Source organism: Elephantulus edwardii, unplaced genomic scaffold, assembly GCF_000299155.1.
Source record: "Elephantulus edwardii isolate Elephantulus edwardi_28Jun2011 unplaced genomic scaffold, EleEdw1.0 scaffold00068, whole genome shotgun sequence".
In the NCBI taxonomy this organism is placed as follows: domain Eukaryota; kingdom Metazoa; phylum Chordata; class Mammalia; order Macroscelidea; family Macroscelididae; genus Elephantulus; species Elephantulus edwardii.
In genome coordinates, this window is record NW_006399818.1 from 1,763,257 (window position 1) to 1,780,086 (window position 16,830).

General features: G+C 39.7%; 2 protein-coding genes across 2 annotated transcripts in view; one reads left to right on the forward strand and one right to left on the reverse strand.

Moving 5' to 3' along the window:
• AMDHD1 (amidohydrolase domain containing 1) overlaps positions 1-1,095 on the forward strand; it is a 22,321-nt gene extending 21,226 nt beyond the window's left edge. Inside the window, exon 9 of the mRNA XM_006888567.1 lies at positions 1,005-1,095. Within this exon, the coding sequence (XP_006888629.1) occupies positions 1,005-1,095 (91 nt within the window). The remainder of the gene's footprint in view (positions 1-1,004) is intronic.
• An 8,632-nt stretch (positions 1,096-9,727) lies between these two features.
• The window catches only part of HAL (histidine ammonia-lyase), a 41,990-nt gene continuing 34,887 nt past the window's right edge, over positions 9,728-16,830 (reverse strand). The window contains exons 18-20 of the mRNA XM_006888493.1: positions 13,933-14,041; positions 13,774-13,843; positions 9,728-9,992 (exon numbers count right to left, since the gene is read on the reverse strand). Coding sequence (XP_006888555.1) covers positions 9,852-9,992; positions 13,774-13,843; positions 13,933-14,041 — 320 coding nt within the window. The 3' untranslated portion in view covers positions 9,728-9,851. The remainder of the gene's footprint in view (positions 9,993-13,773; positions 13,844-13,932; positions 14,042-16,830) is intronic.

Below are 16,830 nucleotides of genomic sequence, written 5' to 3' on the forward strand. Positions count from 1 at the left end.
CATGAGTTCCTTGTTTTTCAATGCAGCATAGTATTCCATTGTGAGAATATACCACAGCTTCTCTACCCATTCGTTTTCAGGTCTTTTAATCCGTCTTACACCATTCATATATCTCCAGGTTCCTGCCCTGTTTACCTAGACTTTGCACTTGTTATGCCCTCTGGCATGAGTTACTGTTTTTCCACTTGGTTTCTGGCTCACTGTGCTTGCTTTGGGCCATGTGTGTCTCAGATCTGCCTTATTGCTTTGGTTTTAACTTTTTGGCCTTTTTGGCTTTTCATACATATTGAATTCCAATAGTTTGTCTTCAGCCAAACTATATCTGGCAATATGCATTCTGTTCTGTTGTTGTTGTTTTTTTTTAAAATTCTCACTTTTTAGTAACTGTGAAAGATTGTGGTTGGCACTTTGAGAAGGGGAGGGGAGGGGAGAGAGAGGAAAAGCATATAGTTATTTCATCCAGAATAATGATGCCTCCTTAAGACGGGGGGTTTAACTTGTGTTGCCCCAGCTTTTATTCCAGACTCAGATCACCACCTAAGAGTGTTCTGGTTTCTTAATGCTTACCCATAGTCTGCTACCTCAAGGTCCTCTGATGTGACAGTTTGGGTCTTGATTGTTCCAGAATCTCTAAATACTAAAGCTCTTTGACACTAGTGAATAAAGCATAATTCTTAGACCTCTTGTTTTGAGAAAACAAGAGAGAAAAAAAAAGAAAGAAAACAAGAGCAGGTCCTTCATTATACTCTCATAGACCCAAACCACTCTCTCTATTGAACACTCTACTGATATTACAATTTATGCATTGTAGATAATTGGATATTTTAATATAATGTATATTACTAAGAAATGTTTGACTTACCATTGATCAGTTAATTATTTTCTGTTTTCACAAAGTCTGTAAATACTAATGACTAAGAAAGTTTTGAAGCGTGTGTTTTTCAGTTTGTATCTATTAATAATTTGACTTGTGTATATTGATTTTGGTTTTCATTTCTTTCTAGATGGGAACATTTGATTTACCAGTTTGGAGGTCATCATGAAATAATTGACTATGTTATAGCTAAAGGAAAAATAATCTATAAAAAATTATAAATATGAGAAGAGAAGACTCTGACTATAATTAAATAAGCAATAAGTTATATTAAGAGTTAAAATAGTAGCTTATCAGAATTTTGTCACTAACACTTAATTAGATTTTAATTTTTGCTGATCAGCTCAAAACACCAAGATTAATTCATTATAGTGAACCAAATATATCTGAACATTTATGCATGTAAGCTTACTATGAAGATAATCTGTAAACATCAATTTATTTCACAAAGACTTGTTACAAATACTCTGATGACTACTATAAGGAATAACAAAGATGCCTTTGTCAAGGGAAATAGATAAACATGGCTTGAAATCTCCCTTTTGTTTTTGCTTTTAAAATTTTGTTAATCTACAGTTAGTGAACATTGGAATATTAATGAAATTCAAGGAATATACCCCAAAGTAAGCTAAACGAAGTGTATGGAGTTATTGGTTAGTACAAATGGTTACTGCTTCAGCTGTTCACCAGAAATTTGGAGGATGAAGTCTATCTACCCTGATACACCTGACAATCTACTTCTGAAAAACTAGTCCTTGAATAGCCTGTGGAGCAGGACTGGAACTGGTGTTAGGCTGTCTGTAATAGCTAAAAAGCACTTCCTGCTTCTCCTCCTCTAGTTTGACTTTCTAGATGCCTTTTTAATTAATTAATAGCTCTTCGAGGGAAGATGTGTTACCTTTTCTAATGAAGTTTCGCCAGGTTTGAGATTTGTCATTTTATATACAAGTATACTAGCCTGCTGGAAATGGATGCACCTTAACCAAATACAATTACATGACCTCTTTGATGTTGGCTTTAAGGTTTGATTCTTGAGTTGACAAATAAAAATAACATTATAATTCTCAATAAATATGTACTAATTACTGCTGTTACTGTTTCTGCACCACCTGGTGAGGAGATCAGTAACAGTGTCTATTAGAGTCAAGGGTAGCCACTGCACCTATTAAACATTTGTGAAGAATGGATGATTGTTTACATACATGGTTGTTTCTATAGCTTATGAATTTTATGTGAAATGTTTTTAATGGTCTTAATCATTATATTTAAGATCTCAACTATGATTTCACTTTGCCTTATTTATGAAGAAATGGTTTGAGATGTAAAATATTAACTATGTGAATGATCACCAATTCCAGATTTATAAAGTTTGTATCACTGAGGCTTCACTTTATCAGATGATAAGTCAAATCAAGACACCCTTGTTATGAGGAAGGTGACGGGTAACATGCACACAGTACTGGTAGCAGACGTCTTCTGGCCCTCAGTCCTTCATGTGCTTGGTACAAGAGTCACAAGGAGTGGAATTTGGGAGTGTGCTGGGTGATGCTTCCCTCTAACCAATTACCTAATCAACCTGGAGCATGAGTTACCAATTAATGTGATGTCTGTTGGGAAACCCAAATCACAGAGGTCTAAGGAGGTGAAGTGCACTGTGTTTTTTCTTCTAGGAGACATTTTCACTAACATGTTATGTGCAGGTCTGATGTGATAGAAAGCAGAGGATGTACTCATTAAAAACTGCCTTAGTTATGTGCCATCGAGTCGCCTGCAACTCATAGAGGCCCTATGTACAACAGCCTTAAACCCTGTTCTATCCCTTGCCAATCTTATTGTCTTTGACACGCCTATCCCCAGGGTCTTCCTCTCCTGCTCTATCCCTCCCCTTTCCCAAGCATAATGTCCCTCTCCAAAGAATGATCCCACATTGCAACATGTCCAAAGTATGTCAGATGGAGCTTCAGAATCCTTGCCTGCAAGGAGCATCCTAGCATCACTCTTTCCAGGATGAACTTGTTTGTTCTTCTAGCAGTCCACGGTATATTCAATACTCTTCTCCAGCACCACAGCTCAAAGGCATCGACTCTCCTTCTATCATCCCTAGTCATTTTCCAGCTGTCTGATGCATAGCAAGTGATCACAATGACCATGGCCTGTATCAGGCAAACCATAGTCCGCAGACTGACATCGTTGCTCTTCAGTACTCCAGAGAGGTCTCTGACAGCAGACTTTCCCAATGCATTTGTCTTTTCACTTCCTGGCTGCTGATACCAAGAGCGTTGATTGTAGAGCCAAACAAACTGAAGCTGTCGACACATAACAACAATAGTTTTTACAGGCCTTGCTGCTGTCCTTTTGCTGACTTCCATCAAATGAGCCTCATAGCAATCTTACATAAATGGGAAAAAACATTACTTTTGTAAAATGAGAGCAGGCAGCATGGGGATGGCCAAGTGTGACCTATACTAGCTCTGCAAACCCCATCAACAACATCCATAGCACAAAACTAATTCCTGACAGGTAATACATGGTTTCCCACATTCCTGCTGCACTGACCTGTACTAATTACACCGCCAGTCTTACTACTCTTCTAGGTCTGAAATCAATTGCAGTGATCACACAGACTTCACATAGCCATACTGTTGGTTATGGGGTTTATCAGAGAAGGTTAACAGGCTATATAATTCAGGTTGGCAGTGGGATACAACCCTTCAGTGCAGACATCTTTTGAAGTGTGGCTGCAGGCCCTATCACTTTCAGCTTCACAACTTAGGTCAGTGTTACAATGCTTCCTTAGTCCTGCTAGTTAAGGCATCTTCCCTCAGTTCTCGAGCAAGCATGAGGAGGTCCTCTGTCCTTGGCTTCATTGAGCAGCAGTTCAAAATCTGCTCTGTCTCATGTCTCATGTCTGGTCTGGCTGCTATAGGAATCTCTGGTTTCAAACAATGCATGCTGCATTCCCTACTTCCTCTTCTTTGTAACTATTGAGATTCCCAAACTTCTGTCACTGGATCAGCTCAATTTAAACTTAGTAGAATGACAAGACTAGTCAATTCCCTTGAGGATAGACTAACACACTGTTTGAATGATCCTGCCCAGTCACGTGGCAAAGTCAAAATGAATGGCTAAGAAAGCCATTTTCAACAATAAACCCTTGACACTACAATGGTCTTGTGCTGTCCTCATAACTGGTTAGGGGTTGAACCATTGTGAATGATGGGATTTTCACTGTACCAGTAGACTGCCAGTTCTTTCTTCGAGTTCACCTTAAATTAAGGTGTACAAGCTCTGCTTAAAGTTGCTCTGCATCACAGTGACATGCAAACCTCTACTGACATATATATGGTGACTACATATGAAATATTGGCTGAGAATCTCACCAGATCCCCTTGTATGGAATGTGAGAATTCTACTACCAACCCAATAATGTACCTCATTGTAGATAGTAAGCCCTTGAATATTTGTTGTGCAAATGAATTCAGAACAGGCCCTTTGATAGAGGAAATAGATTTTTCTTTCCACAGGATGGAATGGAATAGGAAGTATCAAACGCTTAAAAGATCAGTTAGAAAGTTTTTAAATGACATAGTATAATGGAAAAAATCTTTTTTGTGTGCGCTACATTATATTAGATCACTGTTTCTCAATCTTTTAAAAAATATGCCCTTTGAGGAGAAACTAGAAATGTAACTTTATTTTATTAATGAAGCTTTAATTAATATTTTAAGTAAGGAGTGATATTTTGTTGACTTAGGTTGAACACCGGAGGGCCAGAAACCATTGTAATAGTTATGATTTACACTCCTTCAGAATCAATTTTTCTGCCTTCATTGAATTGAGAATGTACATTTCAGGTCTTGTAGGAGATAAGCAAATTAACATGGCATGCTGATGGGAACTTGAATTTGAGACATCCGGCCTTTCATTTCATCTAAAACTCTCAAATACAGAGATAACCTATCAGATGTAGAGGTTAATTCTCTCCCTTTCTGAAATTCTGATTTTAAGCTGAGTCAATGGCCAGTAAGACTGGCATTAATGAATAGAACCATGCCAGTGAGATCAAAAGTTGATTTTCTTAAACAAAGATATATTCTTGATAAAACAGTCATTTTCTGGTTTAAATTCATTTTGTCACATTTTTCTCTATTGCATGAGCTTCTTGGTCTTTATATTGGTAACCAGTGGAAGGATAAAGTCAAAGCCAACCTCTGGAGAGGGGGCCCTTATTTCAAAAGATGAGACTTTGTGTTTCTCAAGTGATTCTATGGACACTATTACAGGCAGTGGATACCCAGATGACACAATCTGCCATTGAGCCACACCGCCACAGCAATCTTTTGTCCTACTCATACACCTTGAAGCTCTCAGAGGTATTCTGTGCTGGGGGAGATTTCTTTCCCTATTGTATCACTGCCATAGTGAGTTCAAACATACCAACAATTGTGAAGATGGCATAGGACTAGGCAAGGTTTTGTTCTGTTATATATTAATGTCTCCACTGGTTGGACTTGACTTAATGGCAGCTAAAAACAGCTGTACTACCAGCAGGGTATGACATACTCTGTGATCTGGCTCCTATTTATTTCACAGGCTTCCTAAAACACCTCTATATATTTCTATCGTCTTTGGTTGTTTAATTCTCTGGCTCAGTGTCTGGGGTAAATTGTGAGAACAATGGGAGGGCTTTCTTGCTCACCCTTTGTTCAATGAAAGTGACCAACATGGAAATTATTTCCTCACATAACTGTCTTCTGATATTGAAATTTAGCTTCTGTTTCTCCTTTTTTTCTCTTTGACTCCTACAATTCAACATCCAGCTTAGGTACTTCTAAGAGGCCTCTCTGATGATCCAAAGATTCCACCATTGTTCTTCCTCCCTCAAGCCCACTCGTTTGGTACAAAGATGACTATTGTTTTGTCCCATCTAGATGATGAATCCTGGAACACAGAACTAGATGTATTCTTTGTTCATCACAGTCCTGAATCTCATACATTCATTGTAGCCGTTATGGATTGAATTGTGCCCTTCAAATAACACATATGGACTTCCCAACCCTTGTTCTTATGAACAGGAATATGTTTGAAATTAGGGATGTGGATGTAATGAGGCCATATCAGAGTTTTGTTTTTCTTAAAAAGCCAACCAGGAAAAAACAATCTATTGCTGTTTGGGTCAATTCCAGCTTATCGTGACCCTATAGAAGAGAACAGAACAGAACAGAATCCCATACAGTTTCCAAGGCTGTAGATCTTTACAAATACAGACTGCCATGTCTTTTTCTAGTAGAACAGCTGGTAGGTTCAAACCACTGATCTTTAGTTAGTGACTGAGAACTTGACCACTGTACCATCAGAGCTCCTTAAAGTCTGTAGTTGTTGAGTCGATACCAGAATTGTTCGATACCATAGTGTCAACTACGACTCAAAGTTAATCTGTGAACAACAGATCCTGCACCATCCTCACTGCCTCTGCCATCCTGGAGCCCATTATTACAGTCATTGTGTCAACGCATCTTGTTGAGAGTAAAATGGTACTAATCACGTTCTTGTGGTGTTTTATGTAAAAGAGCAGAATAGAAACAGAAACTACACGCACAGTGGAGAACAACCAGCACATGTTGAATCTACAAGCCCAGGAACACTTGTAGCTACTAGAAGCTGAAAATGCCAAGAAAGGACCCTCCTCCACAACCAATGCAGTTAAGTTCTTCCAAAAAGAATTCGTCAGAGAATAAATTCTTGTTCTTGTGGTATTTTTCTTTATAACAGCTCTAAGTAACTAAGGCAGTGAATGTGTTAGGAAGTATGTAAATGGATGGAAGCATCAAAACCTGACTAAAATTTACTTTAAAAATCAGGAATTTATTATTTAATCATTGAAAACTGAGGAATAGTGCAGGTTTCAAGACTGCTTTATCCTGCAGCTCAATAATGTTGAAGATCCAAGTTCACTCCCTCCTTCCCTCTGCTCTGTCATCCAGCATTGAGTCACCCTATGGCTGGTTTTGCCCCTCAGTCTGGCTGGCTATCAACAACCATTAATGCTCTCTGTTCCTCACTGAGGTCAAGCAGGAGTGAAGCAGAAAGCTGGATTCGGTGTCTTTCAGGAAAGAAACCACTCTCTCGAAAGTTACCAACACATATATCCTTGACCCAAATCACAACCAAAGTATTTTCTTGTGTGAATCATTAGGTGAAGGGGCCAAGATTTCCGCTGAAGGGAGCTCTGGTGGTGCAACAGTTAAGACTGCTAACCCTAAATTTGGCAATTCATACCCACACAGATGCTCCACAGGAGAAGACCTGGTGCTCTACTCCAGCAGAGATCTACTGTAACCTAGAAGACCCTGTGTCACAGTTCTACACTGTCACAATGGGTCACAATGGGTCAAAATTTGTTCAAGGGCACCTAAAAACCACCAGCAGGCCTATTTCTGAGTGGACATGAATTTTCTCCAGTTGCTAGGCTGCAGTTCAATAGGAATGAGAAACAAAACACATTGAGTTAATTTCATTTTCTTGAGTTTTAACACGTGGATAGAACCCTTTAGAAAATTAGTGAACTGAAGTTATCGTGCAGAATAGGGCGAGGCTCAGATATACCATTCACAGCATTGTTATATGTCATAGTTGGCTTGCTGGCATCTGACAACAACCGCAAAGAGGACTTAGAATAGCCTTTCCTTCAAAAGGGAGCTCTGGTCCCAAAGGAACGGCAGCTACTGGAGATAAAGATGGGGAATCCTCTCCTTGGCAATCAGTAACCATGGAAATCCAGTTGAGGGGTGGGGTGGCTGTCAGCTAAGAGTTAGAACTAACTCAACAGCAATGAGAGTGAGTGAAAAAGAGTTAAGACCTCATTCTGAAAATCTAGAAAGGATGACAGTAGACAACTCAGACTCAGTTTTGTCCATTTCCACCTTGAAGTTCTCTTGAAAACAACCCCAGTTACTACAGAGTCTTAGAGACAATTCAGTGGTTGTGTGCCATCGTGGTCCAGGGGACCTGAGATAGGAACTGGTTGACCCAACACTCCTCAAACAGGAGTGAAAAGCAGCCAATGGACTGTGAGGGTTTGCCAGGTAAACCATAGCTCATGGGTAATGATGGAAAAGGTCCATTTGTGTGTTGACATTTTAGTAAATGGCACTAAGGCCAATTTTTAGGCAAACAGGCTCTTTAGCACATTTTTGTTGACTGAATTGCTGTTGGCAGTTTTCGCTTGTCTTCTTCTTTCCTGTGGACATGTTGCAGTCTAATGAGTGAAAAGCGATTGTGAAATGTGCCGTTGGACACATTTGGGTGTCAGCAGCTACGCAGGCTGGCTGGCGTGTATGTGTGTCCTCTCTTTCGTTGGCCACAGTGTGCAGACCTCTGGGTTCAACCTCCTGTTGGAGAGCCTTGAGCATGGTTGAATGAGCTGCAGGAAGCCAGGTCACCCAACCCGTCCTTACCAAGGACATTCCTCTTAAGCCTTCCCACTGGTCCTTAATATCTTTTTTTATTTTATGTCATACTGGTTTACATACAAAATTTTGTAAATTACTACCTAACATGGGAGGGACTGGAAAGCATTGTGCTAAGTGAACTAACTCAGTGTTATAAAGACAAATACTGTATAGGATCATTATTGTAGAGCATCTACAAGGATCTGGGGGTAGGTGGGCAGGTGGTGCTTAAACGTGGGGTCGCACAATTTGATGGGTGGAGGGAGGGATTGGTAAAGCTCCTTAACTTCTTGAGGGAAAACAAAACAAATTGGGTCAGTAGGGCTCCATTTGACCATTGTGAAAAGAGTTTTCCTTTAATGATAACCATTACAGGTAAGGGGCTGGCTCTTTTGAACATCAGCTTTCTCATACATAAAATGAGAGGCTTCTCACAGGATTATCACAAGAATAGAATATGAACTAAACAACTCAACACCATTGAGTCAGAACTGACTCATACCTGACTCTCAAGTGGATTTTAAGAGGTTATAAATTGTGTGGGAGAAGATTACTCTTCCTTCTCCTGCAGAGCAACCGGTAGATTCAAACTCCTTTATCCATTAGGCCACCAGAGTACTAACACATGGCCGAACTCAAACCCAGTTTAAGCATATGAACCCATTTTCATTGCAGCGATATTTGGAAAAATATGCAATATATACTTCAAGAGTTACCCAAATAACACCCCTTCTATCCTGTCTGAGACAGCTCTGGCAGCCTAGCCCATGGGAAGTTGTACTGCTAACTTCTTGCTACCAGCTTAGATCCATCAAGAGCTCTCGGGAAAAAAGATGAGCAATCTCATGCGATTTACAGCTTTGGAAACCCACTGGAGGGCCAGCTATGAGTTGGTTCTAACTTGCTGGTAATGAGCTATCCATCCTAACTTCTTTCTACCTACAGCTTCTCGCTGATTTTTACCACCTTGTGAGGTAATTGCTAAGACCTCTTGACTGGAATTTGTACTGGAATGCATACAAAGAACAGGCTAAGGAGAAACAAGGACTTAAATATGGTTATTTGTGAAAGCATCTTAAGGGAATTTTTCATATACACATGACAGCACAATCAGCAAAAGAAAGTTAACAAGTGGAGAACTTGTTAAATGAAAACACGGTTCATAAAAGTCTATTTTTATTTTTTTTAAAGAATGCTGCGTGCTGGTTTCCAGATATCAGTTCATTTAGTGCTTAGAGCAGAAAAGACACAGGCAACTTGTGGTTACACTTCTCCCTTTTAAAAGTAAGGTCCAGTTGATATAAACAAAGAAGGAAACTGTTAAAATCTGAAAATACTTGATGAATTTTGGATTGGGCCAGTAAAACCATGATGCTGAATTGAACAACTGTAATAGTGTTATCAAAGCAGGTTTTGAGAAAACAGAATTACATAATAGATTGATATATGTGGGCAAGTTCTCTGGTCGCCCTCAGCTTAATACTGCTGTAGATGTCATCTGCTTTGCTCCTCCGTGACAAAACCAATTAAAGGTCTTCAGACTCTGGGAGTTTGGTGGAATTCTTACGCAGGGATTGCAAGGAAAATGCTGTAGGAGAAATGGGTCTTGATTCTGGAAGATGCTCCATTCTGTATTTTTCAATGTACGGTGCGGCTACTTCCCAGACCTGAGAAGCAAGAATAGAACAAGATTGGAATGTTGGTGATATTGTTTTCATGTGACATTAAACATCAGCTCTACCTGAAGACGATGCTTTAGTTATACCTCACTAAATACATAGCAGCTGTTTGCTTGCTTTTAAGTCACTTGGCACATGACTGTGCCAGTTAGTCTTTGCTCACCTCAATGGATTTAAAATACAAAGCCCAAAATTTTTCTAAATGTTATTCTGATGAGTTTCAGCTATTCTGTCCTCCAAAACACCAAAATAAGCAAGCAAAGAATAAACCAAGAAATAAACCTAGAGAACTATGAAATAGTTAAGAAAATTGCCCAAGCTGTATATTCTGGAGGCTAAAATGATAAAAGGCAGTTTACTGGGTTTCCTTCTTGCTTAGAAATATATTCTTTTCTCTGAATGGGAGTAAAAGAATGCCTTATGTTCTGTAGATCTACAATCAACACCAGTGGTAACTGGAGGCAAGAAATCAAAAGAAATGTTGTTATGAGAAAATCTGCTTTTAAGAACTGCTACAAAATGTTAAAGAGCAATGATGCTAGTTTAAAGACTACGGTGCACCTGATTCAAGCCATGGTATTTTGCACTTGCTTCCTATGCATCTAAAAGCTGGAGAATGCTGGAGAAGAGTATTGAATATTCCTTGGACTGTCAAAAGAACGAACAAGTTTGTCTTGAAAATGCAACAAAGGTGCTCCCTAGAGCTAAGGATGGTGAAACTTCATCCCATATATTTTAGGCATGTAGTCAGGAAGGGCCAGTTCTTGGAAAAACAAGTCCTGCTGGGACAGGTGGAGGGTTAGAGAAGGAAAAAAATATCCTCAACAAGATGAATTGACATAGTGACTGTGACAACAGGCTTGAACATATCAGAGCTTTTGAAAATGGTACAGACAGTGCAAAGGCAAGTATGTTGTTTGTAGGTTCTTGGAGTTGTAGTCAACTTGATAGCACCTAACAACAACAATCTTTGAATGATACAAAACAGTCGATTGAGTTCCCTCTTTGTTTAGAACCTTTTTTTCTCTGGTCTTTCAAATGGGCTCATTTTGGTTTGCCCCTCTGCTGAGACTTTGCATTTTTCACCCCAGATACACTGAATCAGAATCCGTATTAACATCTACATTGCCAGGTGATTCTGCTAGACCCTAGGTGACTCTTATGTATACCAGTTCAAAGTCCTGTCTCCATCCTTACATCTCTGCTATCAAAATTTGGCCAGTAGACCAGTAGCAGCAACATCAACATCAACTGGGACAGGATCTCAGCCCTTAACCCAAATTTGGTATCCCTGAATGGTGCAAACACTCAATAACCACCTGACAATTGGCAGTTTGGACCAACCCTGAGGGTTTTCAGAAGACAGGCATGAAGACCTGCTGCTGAAAGGTCACAGCCTTTTTTCCCTCCTGTTTTTATTTTATATTGGCTTGCCTACAATGTTCGATACACTGTTCAACACTATCCTTAATTCATATTGTTTCATACAAGCATTCCCATGAATTATGTTTTATAAAATTAATCACCATTGGGCAATGCCCATCATTACTCTGTCTTTTCAGGTCCCTGCCAGATCTTTCTCATTTCTTTTATCCCCTCCTTCCACCCACCAAATTGTGAAATCCTGTGGTTTCGCCCCTGCTCATTCTCGTGAATCTCCCCCCAGCCCTTAACCCCTTAGGTCCCCATACATGTTTTACTAGTTATTGTTCTACTTTTACAGCAATGGTCTTCTGCAATATTTGTCCTTATGAGACTGAGTTAATTCAATATAATGCTCTCCAGTCTCTCCCAAGTTATATAATATTTTTCAAAGTTGTTGCTCCTGATTGCTGCATTGTATTTCAATGTGTGAATGTACCACAATTCCTCAATCCATTCAGTTGTGGTTAGATATTTGGGGTCACAGCTTTGAACACTCTAAGGAGCCTGGTTCTACTCTGTTGTTGTTAAGTGCTGTCAAGTCATAGAGGACTCATAGTGACCTTGTGAATGAAAGGCCTGTTCAGGTTCTACTCTCCACATGGGAAATCACCACTAATCAGAACTGACTCCTAAGCATCTAACAGCCACCACAGACCGACTGGCCCTGAATTTGTTCTTTCAAAGGCCAACCTTTCACACGTTTCTCTCCCACCACCAAAACTGGCCCCAGATAAGATGCTTTCCCTTGGGGTATGCAGAGAAGGTTTTGAAGTGACATGTAAGAAGATCAAAGAGGAAATCATTTCCAAGTACAGGGCAATGATACCAAAGGAATTGAATGATACTAGGAAACAGTATAGCAAAAGGCTTAGAGAACTTAAAACATCTTTATCTAAAACTCAGTGCCATCAAGTCAGACTCTCTATTATATAAATCATACAGGAGGAGGTTGTCTGTCTTTCTACCTCAAAGTCACTTGTAGATTTGAACCACCAGAGACCTAACCTTAGAGTTAGCAACACAACTCCCTATGGATCATGTTACCAGAGTTTCATGTTTGAAATCGAAGAAAAATTGATGGCTTTGAGCAGTTGTGGTGTTGGCAAAGACCACTGAACATACTAAAGGCTGCCCAAAGGCAAGCAAATCTGTGTTTGAAGAAGTGCAGCCAGTGTGCTCCTTAGAAGCAAAGGTGGTGGGACTCTGTGTCACGTATTCTGGGAATGGTGTGAGAAAGGGCCAGACAGTTTTGGAAAAGGACATCATGCTTGGAAAAGTCAGTGAGGGAGAGGAAGAGAAGCCCTCAATGGTATGGGGCTGACTCAGTGACTGCAACCATGGATTAGGCAGAGCAGAAGTTGTGAAGATGGCACAGGATTTGACAGCACTTCACTGTGTTGCACTTAAGATCGTTATGAGTTGCAGTCGACTCAATGCACCTCTCAACAGTACGCATGAGTTGTTTTGGTATATGTATATTGTTGGTAGTTGTTATGAGTCACTTCTGACTCACTTGTACTTCAGAGTGACACTTGAGCCCATGGAGTTTTTAGATGCTGTTTTTTCAGAAGTAGATGAAGAGAACTTTTGCCCTAGACACTCTGTGTAGATTTGACCTATCGACCTTTCAGTTTAAAAGGTTAAGCCAAGACTTAACCTTTGTGCTCATCAACAAAGCAAACTGCTACGATCTGTACCCATCAGCCAAGTCTATGGTCAACAAAGCCAAAAGAAATGAGTTAGGAGAACTTATGTCCCACACATTGAATTACTCTGAAGGAAAAATATGGGCAGTCAACTCCCGTGTGATTAACTACCTCTGAAAACCAGCTGCAGGGTCAGGATGGGTCGGTTCAGACTCTACACAACAACAATATCAACATGTCCTATCCGTTGTGATAGAGACAGGCACACATCAAAGCACTAAATAAGGCAAAAATCTGCAAGAGTGTTGTCCAGTCAGGTCCAGGTAATTAGAGCTGCTGGTGTGGTTATGATAGCAAGACAAGAAAATACTTTGGAAGGAAAATGTTCTCTTTCATTCTTTGGAAGGAGATAGAGGAACCTTTTGTTCATTTTCTCCTTATGATATTTGGCCCAAACCCTCATTAAAAATCAATTGTTCCTTCTAGTCCTTAAATATTCAATATTTGGGTGGAATCTAGGACATTTATGAATTTACGAAAAGGTTTCTTAGTGACCTTGCAAGCTGCATGACTAGCTTTTTGTTTACTTTACAAGGAACAGCAAGACCAAGACAGTAGCTCCCCATTCCTCCCTCCCAGTTTGACTTCCCAACTCCATAAAAAAAAAAAAGAAGAAATTGGTCACTTAGCCAACTTGCCTTCTGGTCTACCAGCAGCCGATGTGCTGCCTCAATGTCTGGGGCCATGAATCGGTCTTTTATCCAGGGTCTGGAGAAGAAGCAGACCAGCCAAACATTAACCACTGCCAGGTTCACAGGTCTGAAATGCTCTAGTTCCAGGCCTGTGTTTGACTTTACCTTACAACAGAGCGCACTAGGTCATAGACCTTCTCCAATGGAGTGGTGGTTCTCAGGGGGCGCAGAAATTCAATGCCCTGACAAGCAGCAAGGAGCTCAATGGCCAGCACTGAAATAAGAAAAGCAGAGACGGCTGATCATAGGTGATTTCGTGCTTGAAGAAAGTAGCTAACATTGAAGTTGATGGCCATTGCTAGTCAGCCAGCGACCATCATTGGCAGAATGAAACTGCCCCTATGTTTGTTTGCCTAGTTGAAACTCCTTTCATAATTTATTAGATGTAATCTTTAATGGTATAGTGGGTTGAATAATGTCCTTTGAATTTCAGATTTAGGATCATTGTAGATAAAATTAGCTAAAGATCTCAAGACTAAATCATCCTGGCCTTAGGGTGAATCTTAATCCAATGCCTAGTGTCCTCATGGAAGAAAACACCAAGAGGCCACTCTGTGAAGACAAGCAGAGAGAATGGAGTGAGGCAGCTATTAGCCAAGGGATGCTAAGGATTACTGGGGTACATCAGAGACTAGGAAGGGGCAACAAAACATTCGCCTCTGGAGCCTTCAGGGAGAAAGCATGGTCTTGATGACCTCTAGCCTTCAGAAGTGTAAGAAAATAGATTTCTGTTGTTTAAAACCATCCACTTTGTGGTAATTAGTTAGGGCCTACCAAGGAACAAATGTAAATGGTGAAAGGAGTCTCAGTATACCCCCAAACCACACAAGAAGCTGTGCTGCCATCCAAAGGCACACAGTTCAAATCCACCAGCTGCTCTGTGGGAGAAAGATGGGCAATCTCCTCCTATGTAATTCAACTGCTTCTGAAAATCTGCTAAAAGGTCAGCTGGGAGTTGGTTTCAACTTCGCAGTACACAACAATAACAACAATAAATAAAAATATACTATTTCCCAGAGCCAATATTCCTGAAACAGAGAGGCGAGGTTTGTTTCATCTTTTAAGGGGAGAAAAGAGTAAGTCCACCCAGTGTTGAGGTTGAACTCCAACTCTGTTAAGTAAATGTATGCCTGTAGTCAAGATCCTTTGCTTCTCACAGTTTCCATTTCCTAATCTGTGAAGAGACTAGAAACTACAAAGTTCCTTTCAGCTTAAAATGGATTCTGTAATTTATGATGTAATTTCCATGGTGACCTGTCTGTACACACCAGAGTTTACTGTGCGTAAATTTAAAGTCAAATGTTTTGAATACAGTATTTGAGTTACTCACTTAAACAATCTAATCAACTTTATGCATTTTAACTATTTTCTTCACAAATAATAGGACCATAAATGATTTAATTTTGTATTATACTGCTATGAAACATTCTTTTTAATCTGACTCTAGCCAATGTAGAGACATTTAGAGATCTGCGCCTTTTAAGTTTATCTCAGGATATGGCATATTTAATAAATCCTCGGCTAAGAATAGTAGCAGTATAATCTTGGGAAGGAGTCATGAATATCTATGGTGTTAGGACTTCACTAGCCATTGTCTTGTGTTTCTGAACTGAACCTGGACTTTCACTTTATTGACTGAAAAGCTGTTTGAACTAATTGAGGAATTATATCTTCTTCTTAGTCTAGCTTGACATTGCTGGACTAAACGTGGACTTTCACTTTGTGTTATTTTTTGTCTCTTCCACTTCCCAACCTATTTCTTTAATAAATTCCACAATGGTGAGTAAAGTAACATCTATGAGTCAATTTACAACAAATATTAAAGCCAGTGGCTGGTAGAAGTTGGTATATACAGGATGGTAGGAGGCCATGTTTGACCTTGTTTGGAATTGTGGATGTTATTTATTGGATCAGATTTGGCTGTCCTCACGCTGCATTTGCTTGTTTTACAACAGCTAAAAGAACAAATAAACCTGTTTTGGAGGAATTACAACCAGAAAGTTCCTTAGGGGCAATGATGGTGACACTTCATCTCACATACTTTGGGGATGTTTTTAGGAGGGGCCAGTCTTTGGAAAAAAGGAATCATGTTGGGATAAGTAGAGGGTCAGAGAAAGAGAGGAAGACTTGCAATGAAATGACTGACACAGTGACTACTATGATAGGCTTGAGCATGACAGGGTTCAGAGGATGGTGTAGGATAGGACAAGGTTCAGATCTGTTCCGATGAAATCGTAGTCCACTTGATGGTATCTAACAACAACATCACCACCACTTACTAAAGAATACACATCTTTCGTAAGGTCATGGTACAGAGTTACAGAGGTGAACGTTCATTGTAAATGTTCAACAAGGGTTGATGATAGGATGCTACTTCAAAAGAACAGTCTGCAAGATAAGGTCAAAGACAGACAAAAATGTGGTGTAAATATTTGCAAGATTGTAAAATCAGACTAACATTGGGGTTGGGAGGAACCTAAAAAAAGAGGGGATAAATAATGTATACATACAGCAGTGAAATGGATGAAGGAGAGAACTGTTTAAAAGGAACATTGGATTAGGTATTATTTTCATGACAAGGTTACAGAAAAAGAAATGCGTATTGAAGGGGACTATGGACTGTGGGGGATTGTATAACAATGAAATTTTTTTTTCCTTCAAAGAGAAAAATGAACTGGGAGGGCAGGGTGGGCAGGGAGGAAAATGTGCAACAATGAATGAATGGAGGGAAAGTATAATGGAAAGAATATGCTGTAAAAATATATATGTTGCTACCTTCATTCTGGACTCTTGACATAACCATAATACTGAATCATATATCGCTTTTAAACTGTTTTCTCTCTCATCGGAGTATACTTGGTGGTGGGGGTGTGGATTGCATACCAGTGAAAGAATTTTTCTTTTACTTTTCAAAGAGAAGAGCGAACTGGGGTGGGGGGTGTAGACAGGGAGGAAAAGGCAACAATGAATGACTGGAAATCCAAAATATCTATAAACGTTCAT